Here is a 17,665-nt window from a genome sequence, read left to right on the forward strand (position 1 = left end):
CACTCTGGTAGTGTTGGAGCATGCTCAGAAGAGGTGTTGTGTAAACTCTGTGACCAGGGACCTCTGGCAGACACACAGCCAGACTGGAGCTCTTTGAGCACGGGAAGGGTGACCTGCCCTGCTAACCTCTATCCTCTGACCCTAAGCCATACAACCAAAGCCCCTCTGCCCCAGCTGTCACAAACCTAGCAGCACACTCTGCCCTGACTGTCTCTGTGTCCAAGGAAACATCTATGCGCCTCACTTGGCTTTGGACATTTCTTGCAATATATGCGTTTGTATGTACTGTAGGACCGAATGTATTTTTAAGTCCTCATGACTCAAGTGTTTTTGTTGGTTATTATTGAACATGCATTATTGATTATAAATATTTTCCCATTCTCCTCCCTTTTGAAATTTGTAGGCATGAGCCATGAGCCAAAGTCACCATCGTTAGGAATGATCTCCACGGCGACCCGTACCACGGCGACGGTCAGCCCCCTCACCCCGTCGCCTCTCAACGGCTCCATCGTAGCCAATGGAAGCCCTGCTACCCAGTCTGCTCACTCCGGATTCGCTGCAGCCCTCCGTAAACTGGCAAAACAGGCGGAAGAACCTCGAGGTAAAGCCACACAGTCTGCGACAGGGATTTGACATTTATGACACTGTCAAGTTTGAGTCTGCTGGATGGCAGCATTTTGGCTGTATAATTAACCAAGAAAATGGTAACAATCATTCTGTGCACTAATTGTCAAGGGGAAATTTAGAAGCACAGTTGTGTTCTCTGTTGTGGCTTCTGCTGTGTATGCTCATTTGAATTAAGTGTTAAGATTTATTTGAACCTGTTTTTAATTAACTTACAGGTTATGGTTTGCAGTTTGGTTTTATATAGTCTCTCAGTATGTTTTAGCCTTAATGTTGGACTGCAAAATCTTTTGATGAAAATATTGTGATATAATATCACAAACCATGATCCTAGTACCTTATTATATATCAAACCATAATAAGAGCTAAATGTATTGTTACATCCAGCGTCCTGACCCTCACTTGCAAACCATATGGATTAGGTGTTCTGTGCCTCCTGTACTCTGCACGTGTGTTGTGGTATATTTGGTCCTTGTGTGTGTTTTTGTGGGAGGGGGGGTCATATAAGTGTGTGTGCACTGTGCCAAGTTCCATTGCTGGTTAGTGTAGCTGAGTGCAGAACTGCTAATAGCAACGGGATGATATTCACACAGGATTGAATTAGTTGGTGTCCCTGGAGATACTGGGACGAAGAGGAGCCACTCTCACGCTGACCCACTTAATGTGCTGTGTGTGAGTGCACGACCACTTGGGTGTGCTTGTCAATGTGTGATGGTGTTATAATTCCCCTTTATACATTTGTCCTTGTGTACGACACACACACACACACACACACACACACACACACACATGAAACATGCAATAGATCTCCCAACTCTCGGAGCTCTGTCCTGTGGTTGTATGAATAAGCATCAATGAGCATCAGGTGGTTGAATTGCTGGTTATTAACTCGTTCAACCTTATGTCAGAAATTCTGAACTGTCCCTTTAAGGCTGAAATATGCTTGACCAAATATCCATGTAAATTATTTTGTGTAGGTGCTCAAGGAGGCTGTTTTGGGTTTTCTTTCTTTTTCTTTTTTTCCCTGTATATTTGGTAAATGCAAAACTGGCCTCTAATACATACGTACATGTAAATGTTTGTCAAACCCGCGTGCCCAGCATCTCTCAATCACACACATAAACAAAACAAGCCTACAAAGCTGAATGTACACAGGATAGCCTCAGTAGTGTGTGTGTGTGTGTGTGTTTGTGTGGCTCCAGAGAAGCCCAGCTACCCCAGCTGTCCACCCTTGCTCTGGCTCTTAAATCAGATGGTCCCCTCCTTCCTGGCTGTCCCTGGACACCTTGCTCCCCAGCCCACTGCAGCCTGGGACCCAGAACCCTGCAAATGATTTATTACAGAGAGAGAGCTCAGCCCCAACCTCTCCTCACCTCCCTCTCAATCCTTCTCCCCTTCATCTCTCGTCACTCCCTCAACCCTACTTGCCATCCCCATTACTTACCCATTCTGTCCCTCCCAAACTGAAAAATCCACTTCCAGAGTTCATTCCTGCCTTTTCATTTTATCATGGACTCACCTTTTTTTATTGGAGTTTGTCCTTATCTTTGACGCGTCGTGAGAATACATGCACGCTGTTCTATTTGAAATTTACAATCTCACAAGGCAGAGAGTTCCTGTCTGTTTCTTTGTCATACAAACAGACACCAGATCCTGTCTGATTAAGCGCTAGCACCTTTTTATTAAAAGCACAAAAAAGCCCCTTTGTTCTTTTTAGGCCTGCTGACTGTGCCGCCTGGCTGGTGTAGGCAGTGATGTGTGGGTGAGTCAGCCGTCAGGCAGAAGAAGCAACTTTGCCCGTGTTAGGAGCACCGGCTCCGGGGTGGGCAGAGCCATGTAGCCCCTGGAGCTTCAGTCACCTCTCTGTCTGCACAGCCTGTATTTATAGGCAACACACACACACACACACCCAAACACCCCCACACATGAAAACAGTTGCCTTTGCAACTGTGTAAGCCTCGTGGTTTCTTAGCATGCTGCAGCCTGCTGTCCTTTCATTAGCTACTTTGAATCAACCTCTCTTTCTCTTTCTCTCTGTCTCTCTCACCCTCTGGTTCATGCTTTGAGGTGAGTAGTGCAGTATATATGAGGTGCCATGACTCAGTGTACTAAGGCCCAGAGGATTTAGTTAGATTTGACTACTAGTATCACTGCCACCGGCTGCTGAACTGATTTAATACCCTGAGCACGGCTGCTGTTTATACACACACCCATGCGCGCACACACACACACACACACACACACACACACACACACACATACATTGTCACTTGTCTGTGGTGAGTATAACGAATAGCTCTGTGTACTGAGTGCTGCGCTGAAGAGGGGAGGTAATGGATAATGAGTATCAGAGCAGAATAAAAAGGACACACTCATCTCATGTACACTCGCATTTACACACATGATAGCACACACGTGTGTGTGCAAACACACAACACACACACGCACACAGATAACACACTGCTTCAAAAAGGCAGGCCTGCTGATATCTGATTAATTAGGCAGACCTGAGTTTAATCCTCTCGGTTGTTTCTTTTGCACACTCTTAGACACATATATACACACCACTAGAATGTCATGACTGTGTTCATACCAACTGAAGTACACTGCCTGGAGAGAGAATAAAGAGACGGAGAATAAAGGTGTACAAGATAGATGGACTGAATTGGCTGGAAAAAAGACGACTTGGAAGTAATTAGTTCATTTGTGAAAACCTGTGGTGTTTGTCAGATTGTGAGTAATCTGTACATGTATGTGTTAGTGTGTGGTGTAAGTGTGTGGCCGGAGGCTCCCCTTTTTTTCTGGAAGCCCAGAGCATGCTGGGACATAGGGGCAGTGTGTCTCTGACCTCTCCATCTGGAGCCTGCCTGAGGCCCACACTGTGTGTGTGTGTGTGTGTGTGTGTGTGTGTGTGTGTGTGTGTGTGTGTGTGTGTGTGTGTGTCTTGAAGGCAAAACCCTTCTGGCTGTGACTGGCCCTAAAACACTCACAAACAAGCTCATTTGTGTGTCCTCTCTCCATACACAGCAACCTTACACCTCACATGACTCTGTTCAGTAGCAAAGCAGCATTTAAGTATAATATACAGTTTGTACAGTCAGCAGAAGGCACAGAGGATTGCTCCTCTTATTTCCATCCGCCATCTTGTACCGTCTTTCTTTCCCTCGCTGGCACAGCAACACACAGTGTGCCTCTCCCCTCCCCCACTCAGTGATGCAGATTACAGGCTTTGTGTTGTGTTGTCAGTGCATGGCCAAGACTGTAGTAGCAGGTGTGTGCGGTGTTTGTGTGCATCAGTGGTTATTGTGTGTCTGTAAGTGTGTGGGTCTTTGTGTGTGTGTGTGTGTGTGTGTGTGTGTGTGTGTGTGTTAGAGTGCACGTGTTGAGGCTTGTGCTGCTGGTGGGGTGGCATATGGATGCAGGGTTGGCTGGGCACTGCTATGCACACCAGGTGTGAAATGGACTGTTTAATTAAGTGCTGATGTTGTTGTAATGCATGCTGGGAGGGAGGCGGGTGGAGGAGGTGGGGTGGGTGTGTTGGCGTGGTGGAGGAGAGCACCTTCTGCCTGACAGGGCTGGTTATGCTTGGATGTTTTGGCTGAGGCAGTGGGGAAGGTGGTGGTGGCAGAAGATTGGTAGGGGCCATTTGGCAACACTAAAACATTTATGTGTAGTGTTGTCTTCCTATCAAGGCTTAGTGATCCAGTGGGATTCACTGCTTTAGCTGCTGGACTCCCCCATTGAATGAAACAGCCAGCTGAAGACCTGTGGTAGCTGTTTGATTGGGTCAGTGGCTGTACTAAAATGTGCCATCTATGCAGGGACACTTGGCCACAGCCTCTGACCACAGCTTGTTTTCTTTGTTTGTTGCTGCGGTTGTATATTTTGTGTGTGCGTGTGTGCATGTGGGGCTCAGCTTGAGCGGTCAAGTGTGGAGGCAGTCTGGGAGAGTGGGACTGGTAATAGATGAGGCGATAGAGAAAGGAGCTTCACATTAATCACACACAGCTTGGGACTGAGACTGCACTTGCTTTCTTTCTCTTTTTTCTTTTGGTCTCTACCTTTTCTGTCCCTCCCTGTGTGTCTCTCTCTCTCTCTCTCTCTCTCTCTCTCTCTCTCTCTCTCTCTCTCTCTCTCTGTTTCCCCCCCTGAGCCCCCCTCCTAACCCCATCACTACACCAAACACACACACACACACACCCTACACACCAAGAAAGTGACAATCAGTACAGCTAATAAAGTGCAGGTTTAGAACTGATGAGCCTATTTTAGACCTTGGAGATGAAGGCTGTGCTTCACTCTGCCCCCTCTAGCTCCCTACACGACCAGCATGTATGGCCATCTTTCTGTATAGATGGAAGGGGAGGAGCATGTGGCCAAAATGACACCAGCTTGGTGCCAATCATATGCCTCATATATTAAATTATTTTCCTATCAGATGCCACTATCATGTGTGAGGGAGGGACGAAGAAGTGTGTGGGATGTTGTTAATGAGGATTAGGGTATGATAGAGGAATAATAGCTGTTTGTATTTTTTGTGGGTGTATACGTGGCAAGGAAGGGTGCCTAGGTGTGAACACTGATTCTGCAAGCTGCAAAAAGAGAATGAAGCCGTTGGTAGACGGCCCTTGTCTCTTTTATTTCCTTCTTTCCCTCACCTGCTTCTTTTCCTGATCTTAATTATTTAGTCTGCCCTGCCTCTTCTCCAGTCTGCTTTGCCTCTACATGGAAAAGGAGGAGAAAGAGGAGGAGATGGGAAGAGAGGGGGGTGAAAGAAGTAGATGGAGTAGAGGTCTGTTGCTTAGCAGTACTCTCCTCTCTGCCTCTTCCCTCCCTCCAGCCTTATTTGTTCCCCCATCCTTGTGTATGCATGTTGAGAGAGAGAGAGAGAGAGAGAGAGAGAGAGAGAGAGAGAGAGAGAGAGAGAGAGAGAGAGAGAGAGAGAGAGAGAGAGAGAGATAGAGAGAGAGAGAGAGAGAGAGAGAGATAGAGAGAGAGAGAGAGAGAGAGAGAGAGAGAGAGAGAGAGAGAGAAGGCTGTGACACTAGAGCTGTATTAAGTGTAGCTCCATTCCCCAGGCTGAGTGGGCTGCTATTGATTGGCCTAGTCTTGCACAGGAGAGTAATGGCTCTCCGAGGTGAGGGGGGGAGGATTAGGCCACTAATTGCCATTGTGCAGACAAGATATGCCTCCCCCCCCTCAATATCCTCCACCCTGTCTCCGCCACCCACTCACCCATCTGCACCCCTTATCTCTCTGCTTTCCTCTCCTCTCCATATCTTGCCTCACCTTGCGCCTCTTTTGCACTCTCACTTGCTGTTTTTCTTTCCCCAATCACTTCCTATCTCTTATCATTTTTCATGTCTCACCTCACATGCTTCATCACCACCTTTTCCTCACACACACACCCCCCTCCCTGTGTCTCTTAACACCACTCACATAGATTTTCAGATTTTTTCTAGACCGTCACCTCACTGCCATTATTGATCCTTTCCATTATTTAGTGGTATTAGTTAGAATGAGGTGTTTAAAATCAGTCAATATCCTGACCGCACCTACCATAAGCTGACGTTGTCTCTTAGGTTATGTTGCCACGGAAACTGAAGCAGGGAAGAAATGGCGGTTGGGTAAGAGATCTGTGGTTCTTGTTCTGATGGTGATAATTGGAGAAGAAGTAATCCTGAAAGTGGCCCGGGGTTTCAGCTGCTGTGGTTGCATGTAAGGACGTTTTATGCACAAAAGCACACTACCGGCACATGTACACACATAAGCGCACATCTCCTGCTGTCCTTGCTGCCGCGCCGAAGTGTGTGTCCCATTGAGAGGGTTGTGACCCAGTTTGACTGTGTAAAGCTGTGCTCACTCAGAGCGGAGGACACATGCAGCACACTGCACTGTCAGGAGAAGAGGGAAGAAGAGAGGAAATGAGAGAAAATGTAGAGACATCGCACAGGTTAAAACATAAGAGAAATAAAGAGAAGGGAAAACAAAGGAATAAAAAAAGACAAAAGGGAAGAAACACTGGACATAGTTGAGAAGAACGGAAGGTATAGCCTATATGGGGGGAGGTAAAGATGTATGGTTTGAAAGATGAAATCGCAGTAATAAACATATGTGAATGTGTGCATATTATTTAAGGGCTTTGGAACTAGAGAGAGGGGGAGAAAGCGAGATGGGTGGAAAGCAAGGCATGTGACCAGACCGTGACCCTGTGCTACAGGGTTTCCCTGGAGGGCTTTGTTAATGTGGCACAGCTATGGCGCAGCAGAGAAGCTCATTGGGCCAGCTTTTTACCACCTGCTGTGTGTGTGCGATGAAGGGGAGAGTTCGGCGTGGAGCTGAAAGCACCACTGGCCGTATATACATTCAGTATGGCTGTTAGCCTGTTTACTCCCAAGCAGTGTGTTCTTTAGGTGTAAGTTGTATACGTGTAAGTGATTTTTTTGCAACGATTTTTAAAATTGAGTCTAGGGCTGCAACTAACGATTATTTTCATAGTCGATTAATCTGTTGATTATTTTCTCGATTATTCGATTAGTTGTTTGGTCTATAAAATGTCAGAAAATGGTGAAAAATGTTGATCAGTGTTTCCCAAAAAGCCCAAGATGACGTCCTCAATTGTCTTGTTTTGTCCACAACTCAAAGATATTCAGTTTACTGTCACAGAGGAGAGAAGAAACTAGAAATTATTCACATTTAAGAAGCTGGAATCAAAGAATTTTTACTTTTGTCTTAAAAAATTACTCAAACCGACTAATCGATTATCAAAATAGTTGGCGATTAATTTAAGAGTTGACAACTAATCGATTAATCTTTGCAGCTCTAATTGATTCTTTTCCCAAGAATCACATTTTTTTAAACCAATAATTCACCTATATCCGTTTCCAGCAAAACAAAGAAAAAGAAGAAAAAGCATAAAATACATGTTATGTACTTCTTTACAAATTAAGTGTGTGTGTGTGTGTGTGTGTGTGTGTGTGTGTGTGTGTGTGTGTGTGTGTGAAGGCTGTGTGACTCTCACAGGGCTGCTCATCCTGATCACTGTCACATCATAATAGAGGCCTAGGGCCATCCATCTGACCCTCTGTGTTTGTGTGAGTGTGTGTACATGTTATTTGTTGCTATTGTAGTTCTGCAACCCCCTTTTATGCCTTAGTGAAGGAGCTACGGGATCATACTGTTGTTACACTTGCCTTTTTATTAATGGAGCAAATCACAGACATTTAGCTTGTCTTATGTTCCTTCTTTCACTGTACTCATGTCATTTGTTTCTGTCTTTCTCCAGCTGCATCCTCCATTAGCAGTGAGTCCTCTCCAGTGTCCTCCCCGGCCACCAACCACAGCTCTCCAGTTAGTACACCCAAGAGGGGTCCCCTTGGTCCAGGGCCTGTCCTGGTCCCCCCAGCGGGCCACAGTGTGCCAAACACTCCACCTGTAGTCACCATTGCTCCAACAAAGACTAGCAACGGCCTCTGGAGGAGCGAGGGACGTCAGGTAAAACACCATTCAAACACCCATCACTCTGACCTTGAGCTTGCTCTCTTCCTTTTTCTTACTTCCATTTTTTTCTTTCAGTTGCTCTTTCTGAAGCCTCAGATTATTCCAGTGTCTTTTCTTTCTTTTTTCTTTTCCTTGAAGCAACAAAAATGTTCTCATTCTTCAGTGTGCTTGCCAGTACAAGCGAGCACACAGACAAGCTCTCGAGGGATTAATGGATTTTGTAGATGGCCTTTAACCCATAGTGTGGCACTACGTATTTGACGTACATGTGACATAGCTGGCAGGTCTATGAATGTCAGCTTCGCTCAATACCCTTCCTGACCACCACATCAACTAAAACCCCCTCCCCCCATGGCTCCATGCGTTAAACAATGCCAGCTGCTACTGGGACGTCGAGGTGACAGCCTCAACGGCAGCTAACATCTGTGCCCCTCCAGCCCCCCTCCCACTTAGCCCTCTTGCACTTGGCCCAGCCCCTCCCGGGTCCCCAGCCTTTAGCCTCCTAAGTCCCCCCCATCCCCACCTCCAGCCACACCCTTTTAACTCAAGCAGTCAAGTGCATTCACCGCCTCGTCACCCCGACACCCACTCTCTGTTACGTAGTCGGGGAGAGAGAAAGAGGGAGAGAGAGGGAGAGCTGCTTGCTTTGATAAGGAGTGGATTATGGATTATGGCCTTGCTTTAAGCCTTCTTATCTCAGCTTACGGCTAATTTTCGAGGCCAAGTGCACATTTACAAACAGCAATCTGCAACATGCGGAAACTCTCTGAGACACTTTGACAGTTCCCTGGAGAAAGAGGGAAGGGGTATAGCGAAGGGTGAGTGAGAAGGTCAGCCAGAAAGCAGTGGGTGGTAGCATTTAGGCTATTGTCCTCTCCCCTGGCCAAACCCCCCTGACCCTCACCCTCTGTAGCTATAGCTTTTACGGAATGGACCTTCCGCAGTTCAAGGGTCAACCAGACCTGGGAGGGGCTGGAAAGACAGAGGAGCTCTCCCCTTTTTACCATTCCTTCAGCATAGCAAGTTTTAAAGAGCAGGAAAAGAATGAAACGGACAGAAGCACCATGCATGTGTTTGTGTGCTTTTGCAGTGTGTGTGCGCGTGTGTGTGTGTGTGTGTGGCGTCACTAGGTTTGTGGTACCTCCAGCAGCGTGGGGTCACCGAGCCAAATAATGAGGAGGTTAAGGGAGGTGATATGGACAAGGGGTTGGGGGTAGAGGTCAGGTGGGCAGCAGCGGGGATGCGTCACGAAAGCTGGCGTCATAACATCTCCCCTATTTCCGCGGTGCCGCCTCAGCGAGCACATATAACTTTGTGTTCACAAAGAGCCACGGGGCCATAAAGGACACACATCCACAGCATCAAAATGTCCCTCTTAAACAAAGATGATACTGTCTGGAGTTTTGCTTCCTTTGCTAATCACTGATCAGGAAGAATTCAACACAACCATACCGACCACACAAACAACCAGAAATGAAGATTTGAAGACAAATGGAGTCTGATAGAGGAAGGATAAATACAGAGAAAATAGTTGCATACAGAGGCAGGAGTCTGCTCTCTGGATCCCCTGTAGAGTGTCCAAGAAAAGCTTGTTTGTTGCTGTGTTGTGTGTGTCCTGTTCTGTTTGTCAGAATGGTTGATTGGTGTATCTCTGGCTGAGTCTGTCTTTCAAAGGGGGGTGATAGACAAGGCAGTGAAGGAGGGAGGGAGGGCTTGGTGCGTTGGCATTTTGCTTTAATGACTGCAGGAGTCTGCTCCCGCTGCTGCCTGTAATTGCTTTTTAATTGGCAATTTGGATTCATGGCTCCATCTGAGAGGCGTAAACGAGCGCTCTACAATGCGCAGGGTCTCCCACCCTCAGTGGGGGTTACAGGGGCCTTGCTCGCACAGAGGAAGATGGCTGTTAATGGATGTTTCTTTGAATCTGAGTGCTTGTATTTGTGCTCTGTACTTTGTATATGGCATGGTGCTGGTGATGATGTGTAGTTGCCTGAGTGACTAAGGTGCCTCTCTAATGGGGATGGAAGGTTCTGTCTGTGTGGTGTATGTGCTTTTTCAAGGTGCTGATATACAGTATATACACATTGTGCACATAGTCATTTATAAACGGGTTGATCATCTTACATGTATGAGGGACTTGCTGGTTTTCAGTGACACTATTAATTGTAAAAGCAGGAAGCAGAAGCTAGTCAGTTGTGAAATTGCAGCAGCACCACCATGCTTTGTTGTTTTACAGGCATCTATGTTCCATCCTCTGATGATGGGATTTTTGGTGAAATTTGTTAGAACAGTTGATTCAATTTTAGTGGTAATTTGTGTCTGGCAATTGCACCAATTGACAGTTATTGAGTCATAGCCATGATCATGAAACCATGCCCCTGTCGCACACAAACTCTGTGTATGATGCAGGATATTGAACACAGGTTCAAACCACATTTGATTCATACCAACTTCTGGTCACCAGATAAATACCAGATAGAAAACACCACATATAAATAGATTATAAACAGACTGTGCATGGTGTAATGCCATCAAAGGTGGTCAGTGGAGTGTTGTTTGGTTTAACTAGAACATTAATTGTCTTATTTGGTCCCTTTCCGATGCAACGACTTGATTTGTGGTTAAGTTGGGGCACAGATTGAGACAAAGGTGCTACTTGGGTCTGTTCCTCACACATAAAACAACAATAGTGGTGTTCCAAATCATATCGTTCATAATAATACCTTTATCTTTTTTATCATGATATAAAAAAATTATATTGTGATAATGGAAATATTCTGACTTGTTGACATAATTGCCTGTTAATTTGGCAACTGTTTAGATGTGCACTTTGTTTTTCTATTTATACCCTGACAAATTGTGATATTATTTTAGGGCTAATCACCCAGCCCTACACAACACACTGTACTATCAGTGGTGTTAGTCAATCAATGATGACAGCTTTGCTAAACACTGATCACTTAGCAAAGCTTTCATCAGTGTGAGTATAACAATTGATTGATATCGATTGACAGACAGTGTGATAGAAAGTGAGGCATCGCTAACCAGTAATATGTACCTGCAGCAGTACGTCTTTATGATGCTCAGGAGGGGATGGGCTGGAGAAATGCACACTGTGTGCGCAAGACTTCATCTGCAAGTTCATGTGGGTTAAGGAAATAAATGTGAATACATGTGTGTCCTCTTGTCTCCCACAAATACCATGAGGGCTTTTAAATAAGACTTCCAGACAGCCACCCATCAGCTATTGGTAGTGTTGGACAAGGAGGCAGATAAAGAAGAAGATACTTTGTGAAAAAAGGAGAGGGAGCAAACAGAGAGCCCGGGCATCTTGTGGCTCCCAAGCTACAATCTGATATTGACCTCTATTGACATATATGAACCTCTTTTTCCAGTCGGCTGCTGATTGGGAGGGAACGTCTACCATCTCTTTGTGCTCATAAAGCTTTGAAAGGATGGAAATGGCGTAAAGGGTTTTTAGGGGCCAAGAGGTCTGAGGGAGTAGAGTGTCTTACAGTTTAGTGAAGCGCAACAAACAACAAGGTGAAAACGGTAACATTAAACTACTGCAACATGGGGGCGGCTTAGAAACTAAGGGACAGTCTAAACATTAGAGACGTTTAAGATTGTATGTGAGCGCATCAGTGTCAGCCTGGGTCAGTGGCTGCAGACCAGGACGTGTAGGTAATGGCTCCTTAAATTGGATTTATTTTATCAGAGGCAGTAGTGAGAGAGAGGACAGTGCTGCTGTAAGGTCTCTCTCTAATCCCAGGGAGCCAAGAGGTTAATTTAGTGGGGCAAGAACTGCCTTCTCCTCTCAATGTCTTTATCTCTATATTCCCTTTCTTCCTTCTTTCTGTTTTTCCTAGTTGTTCCCTTGCCAACTTCAACTTGAATTCTCGTTTTGTGGGAGATGAGTTAACTGTTCCACCCTACCTGTGAAAATCCTCCTTGACTGTATATCCCTCCATAAACAATTTCCTTGTACAACTTACAAGGGTTGTAAGTTCCTCTGTTCTGCTATTGCATTTGTAGGCAGAGGGAAACCAAATCTTCAGAAAATGCACTCCCACTCCCACAGCAGGATGTCTTTGTAGCTCTGAAACGGTGTATGTGCTGCTGAGTATGTGTGTGTGTGTGTTTGTTGTGGTATTGGATAAGTGAGACCAGGCTTGCTGCCAAAGGGTGAGAGGGAGGTGAAATAAAAGAGGGAAGAAAGAGAAGAGAAACGGAGGCAGAGGGATGTTGCTTTTTGGACTTTGTTGTCTTCTTAGATGTTAGTGTTTAAGTTATGTACACACACACACACACACACACACTTTGCCGAGATCCAAGTCATTATCTCTCTAGAATTACTGCTGTTGCACATCTACCATTACCTCATCAATCATGAGTATGACATCTCTTGTTTACAAATAGAGCAAAGCAGTGAGGCCGTTTTTCTACCAGTCTCTGCCTGCTTGCTCCAGTTTTATCATCTATCCCCCTCAGAGAAATGTTGATCCTTCCATTTTTACAGGGATGTGGTTTGTGTGAGAAAGTGAATAAAGTGCCTGAGGTACGAAGAGAGAGTGAGGGAGGCAGCTTCACCATAAACAGGCCTATTCTTTTCCTCACAGGATGGGCTCCATGAGCATTGACAACCGTGACGGTCACAGGTCTTCACGAACAATGACTTAGACTCTCTCTGTGTATCTCTCTCCAGGCTGACTCAGGGCCTCGTGGGGCCAGCAGAGAACGTCTGGGTGCCGAGGGGAACCTCCCACAGGAAAAGGGTGGCCCCTCAGTCCCTGCCCACCTCCTGGGAAACCCCTACGCCTTTGGTCTCACCCCCGGTGCTGTCATGCAGGATTCACGTTTCCAGCCCCTCAAGTGAGTCCCACACTGTGTCTCTAGATTTGAGGAGTTTTCATGTTTTCAATTTAAAAGGACGTTTCTACATGTATTATTAGAAGTGTATGATCAATAATTCATGTGTATATTATACTCACTGAAATAAGCAGCCACAACAAATGACAAACATTTGTCTTGTTGCCGTTGGTGCTGAGAAACAATTAGTTTTATAGAGTATGTATACATGTACAACAATGGACACATACAAATCAAACTAACCATAGCTTTGCTCTATTGTGCCCCTACCCCCCTCTCCTACCTTCAGTCTGCCCAGACAGTTGCCTAATGCAGTCCCGCCTGGTCATGTACCAGAAGAGTACCTCCGTGGTTTCCGGCCCTATGCCACGACCGAGGATGCCCTCCGCATGCCTTCTTTGCCCTTAGGCCTGGACCCCGCCACTGCAGCCGCTGCAGCTGCCTACTACCACCCCAGCTACCTGCCCCACCCCTCCTTCACACCATACAGGTAAGCCTCTCCATTCATTTGTTTTGTTGACTTGGCACCCATTTCCTCAGAGAGCAAATTGTGCAAACCAGTGCATATGACTAAACTAAGTATATGCTTTGACTCAGCAGTAAACACATTAGTGTATAGCTGACCTTGAATTCATGTTACCAGAGGTAAAATATTGATGTTCTTTATTTGTATATTTATTAAACTGGGGGAGAGAGATGTCATTGATGTAAGAGAGTTGAAGAGAATGTGACTTAGACAGATGGCAGTGCAAATGAAAAAAGCAGGTCCCAGGTAAACAAAAAGCAAAGTAACAGAATACAAATAACAGATACAAAATAACCAAACTCGCTGTATCATCATGGACAGGAAGGAGGTCTGTTACAACAAAGATCACAGAGTATCACTTTGAACAATTGCATCCTTGCACTGAACACTGGGGTACCTCTTTGCAACCCATAGCAGAGTTTATCATATGGATGCACTCAGTCCTAAATTACAGCCTTATACTGTATATTGTATCATCTGACAGGCTGCTGCTAAGAATCCTCTGTTTGAAAATATCCTGGACAGCTGTGTCAATATGCTTTTAAGAGATTGATTAAAAAATACATATACATCATTGTTGATTGCCAAAGGCTGCAGTAATGTAATTTACTACCCTCAGAGCTGCTGTAATGATGCTTTATTGCTTGCTAAATTACAGTGTAGTTCTTCATAAATCAAGGAGAAGCTTTACACTTATTTGACAGTTTTTCCATGGGTACCTCATATTTTCTGCAGTATTAGACAAACAGAACTCTGTATTTGCTTTGTTAATGAACGAGTTGTATTTATTTTAAAGCATCTTAAACCAAGCCAGTTAATACCAAGACCCACTTTCCTTGTCTTTACCCGAGCTAGGTTATGCCTATGAATAAAATATGAACATCGAAAAGAGAGCCACGGCTGGTTTTGCCACTTATCTCTATATATACTGTATCTGGAGCTTCTTCATGCATGCTTTGTGGGAAATTACCATAAAGGAATCCCTGAGCTGTTAATGCATCTGAGATAAGACCTATCCTGCTCACTACTGTGGTTTGTCCATTCTCTCATAAAATTGTTTGTGTTTTAGGTACTTTCTAGAGTTCATTATTGGAGAGACAGCCCAGTGATCATACAGAGAAAACGCCAGCAGCAGAAAATCTATGCCTAATGTTTGTTAAAAAAAAAAATCATTTTAAATGTATACTTTGTATGATCATGTAGACTGTGTGTGTGTTGAGAAGGACCTTGCTTGCTTTGAGCTATCACACAGGCTGCGTGCCCCTGGTCTGTCAACCTAGCAAGATCAGAGGACTGCAGCACCCATCACACACTGCGCTGTAATGGATTTAATGAGGGGATGAGCAGTGGATGTCACACACATACACAAAAACACACAGTTGTGCATCAAGACACAGCACAGTCTCTTGCTTGCTGCTGTGTGGTGATTGAGGTTAGCTGACAGACACTGCTGCTTTCTTAAAAGATGGAAGACCCTGTGATGTCGCTTCTTTGGGAGATGGAGGCGCACAGGTTAATGAAAGTGAATGCTACACTGTCACACGGAGAGACTGACTTCTTCTCTTTTTCTCTCTTTTTTTTATTGCAATCCTTCTCTCCCAGGATGGATGACCCATTCTGCCTCTCTGCTTTGAGGTCACCTTTCTATCAGCTGCCAGGAGGGGGCGCGTTACCTCCCATCCATCCCTCTGCTGTTCACATGCACCTACCTGGGGTCCGCTACCCTGGAGACTTTACGCACCCCTCACTGTCAGCACTGCAGTCTGAAAGGTAAAGTCCCCTTAATTCACGCCTACGTACAGTCACAAACGCATGCATACAATAGATCTTAGCAGTGTGCCGTGATTTCTTTTGGATTTCACTGACATCTTCTTTCTTCTTTTAAGGCTTCAGCTGGAGGATGAGATGCGGCAGAGAGAGAGGGAGCGTGAACGAGAACGGGAGCGCGAAAAAGAGAGAGAGCGTGAGGCGGAGAGAGAGAAAGAGCGGGAGAGAGAACGAGAGCGGGAGAGAGAGCGGGAGAAGGAGCTGGAGAGGGAGAGAGAGCGTGAGCGGGAAAGAGAGCGAGAGAGGGAGAGAGAAAGGGAGAAGGAACTGGAGAGGCAGAAGGAGAGAGCACTGAGGGAGAAGGAGCTGCAAGCGTCCAAGGCCATGGAGAGCCACTATCTGGCTGAGCTTCATGCCATGAGGGGGCAGGAAGACCGAACCAAGCCTGAGAGACTCACCCCTAATCGGGCTGGTATGTGTCCGTGCTGCCCCTATAGCTTCCTTAAGCTACAATCATACTGCCTATAAACACGTGTCCCTATAAACACTTCATATCAGCTAGAGCCGAAAACAATTAGTTGATTAATGAATGAGTAAAAAAAAAAATTATGATAACCAGTTATACATTTAAGTCATTTCTTAAGCTATTTGCTTAAAAACTCAGTGGTTCCTTACAAACTTAGCTCTATCTTGCACCCGGCGCAGAGCAGTGCAAAGCCCGACGCAAGTGTCTTTGCTAGTTTAAGACAGACGCAGTTGTCAGTTTCCCGTCCAGCGCCCGCGTCGTTAAAATAGCAAATGCACCTGCACCCATCTTTGCGCCCATGTGCGTGCTGGTCTTACAGGGAGGTGTGTTCAGGTGAATTCTTGGCGTATTGCTATCTTGAGGCAGTGGGAAGTGATCGCGCCATTAACCAACAAAAACCTGGTCTAAAGTCAATATCGCAGCATTTCATTGTTATAACAGCGAATTAGTAAAATGCGCCTAGGCTCGTGCACAGTGCACACTATGCTTGTTACACACACACAGGGAAGTGCAGAAGCACACAAACATGCAAAAGATTACAAATAAAAATATTACGGTGCAAATCCATCATAATAGCAACGCGCCAAGGTACAAATGCGCCTGGCTTTTAAAGGGAATGGGAGATGACACTCTGATTGGTTTATTGCATGTTACGCCCAAAACACATCTACGAATTAATGAAGACACTAAGTACAACCCTTTTGAACCATGCGCCTGGCGCACGGACCCTTTTTTCCGCCGTCAAACTAGCAACAGTGGATTTGGACACGCCCTTAACGCACCTGCGCCATGCTTCACGCCATGAACTTAGATCGTTAAAATAGGGCCCTTATTATTTTTGGGGTTTTGGACTGTTAGTCAGACAAAACAAGCAAACTCTTGTCATGTGATGGACATTTTTCACTATTTTCTGACATTTTTAAAGACTAAATTAATAATCCTTGAATTAGGAAATAATCGTCAAATGAAAATAATCATTAGTTGCTGCCTTAATATCAAAAATGTTTACACTGACCTTTCTCCCTCTGCAGATAAAACCAAAGAGCCCGCCCCTCCAGCTCCCAAACCAGTCCCACCAGGACTCCACTCTTCAATGGTCCAATCACATCATCCCATCCCTGGTCTAATCTCAGGCCACGGCCTCTATATAGGGTCCAGCGCTGTAGGGACGGGGCTCTCTGCCTCAATGATTGCTCAGAGGGCAAATGAGGAGGAGAGGTGGTTGGCGCGGCAACGTAAGCTGCGGCAGGAGAAAGAGGATCGTCAGTACCAGGTGTCTGAATTCCGCCAGCAGGTTCTGGAGCAGCACTTGGACTTGGGCCGCCCAGCTGACGCACCAGAACACAGGACAGACTCACACAGGTGAGACATTGCAGTCCAGCCACCATGTACAGAAAATTCAAACCCGCTTACAGTTTTTAACCACATGCCATGGTGGTATTTATTTCCAAATGACTTGGCAATTGATTTTTTTTGTTTATGTTGTTATGCCTAGGTTGTTTGATAGAGACAAGCAGTTGTCTGCTCTGAGAACACATGCATGTTTTCAGTGCAAACACTATTTTTGGGGTGTTTGGCTGGCTGTCTCTGCTAGCCTTGTAGGGACAGTTGTGCCTGTGTTCTGAAGCCTCAGAAGCTGGCAGGCTTTAGAAGTTGTTTTTTTCAGGCAGGACTGGGAAAAAGATAAACCCTGTCAGAAGCATCATATCTATTCTATTTCTGTCCATGCTTCCTCCCTAGGTAGTAACAGGCAGTTTAGGTGTTGATGTATGTGTAAAGTAGGGTCCTGATGACTGCTGTTTCATGAGTAGTGGGTAGGGGTTTCAAACAGGCAGTGAGTGGGACTGCTAAGA

At 45.5% G+C, this 17,665-nt stretch overlaps 1 protein-coding gene across 6 annotated transcripts in view; it reads left to right on the plus strand.

Annotated features, from left to right (window-relative positions):
* Positions 1 to 17,665, plus strand: part of gse1 (Gse1 coiled-coil protein) — a 172,949-nt gene that overhangs the window by 146,791 nt on the left and 8,493 nt on the right. For all 6 annotated transcript variants that reach the window (XM_035999429.1, XM_035999428.1, XM_035999430.1 and 3 more), the window contains 7 exons: positions 404 to 601; positions 7,910 to 8,118; positions 12,830 to 12,996; positions 13,283 to 13,483; positions 15,122 to 15,289; positions 15,406 to 15,758; positions 16,844 to 17,174. In XM_035999429.1, coding sequence (XP_035855322.1) covers positions 404 to 601; positions 7,910 to 8,118; positions 12,830 to 12,996; positions 13,283 to 13,483; positions 15,122 to 15,289; positions 15,406 to 15,758; positions 16,844 to 17,174 — 1,627 coding nt within the window. The remainder of the gene's footprint in view (positions 1 to 403; positions 602 to 7,909; positions 8,119 to 12,829; positions 12,997 to 13,282; positions 13,484 to 15,121; positions 15,290 to 15,405; positions 15,759 to 16,843; positions 17,175 to 17,665) is intronic.

This window comes from Sander lucioperca, chromosome 3 (assembly GCF_008315115.2).
Source record: "Sander lucioperca isolate FBNREF2018 chromosome 3, SLUC_FBN_1.2, whole genome shotgun sequence".
Classification (NCBI taxonomy): domain Eukaryota; kingdom Metazoa; phylum Chordata; class Actinopteri; order Perciformes; family Percidae; genus Sander; species Sander lucioperca.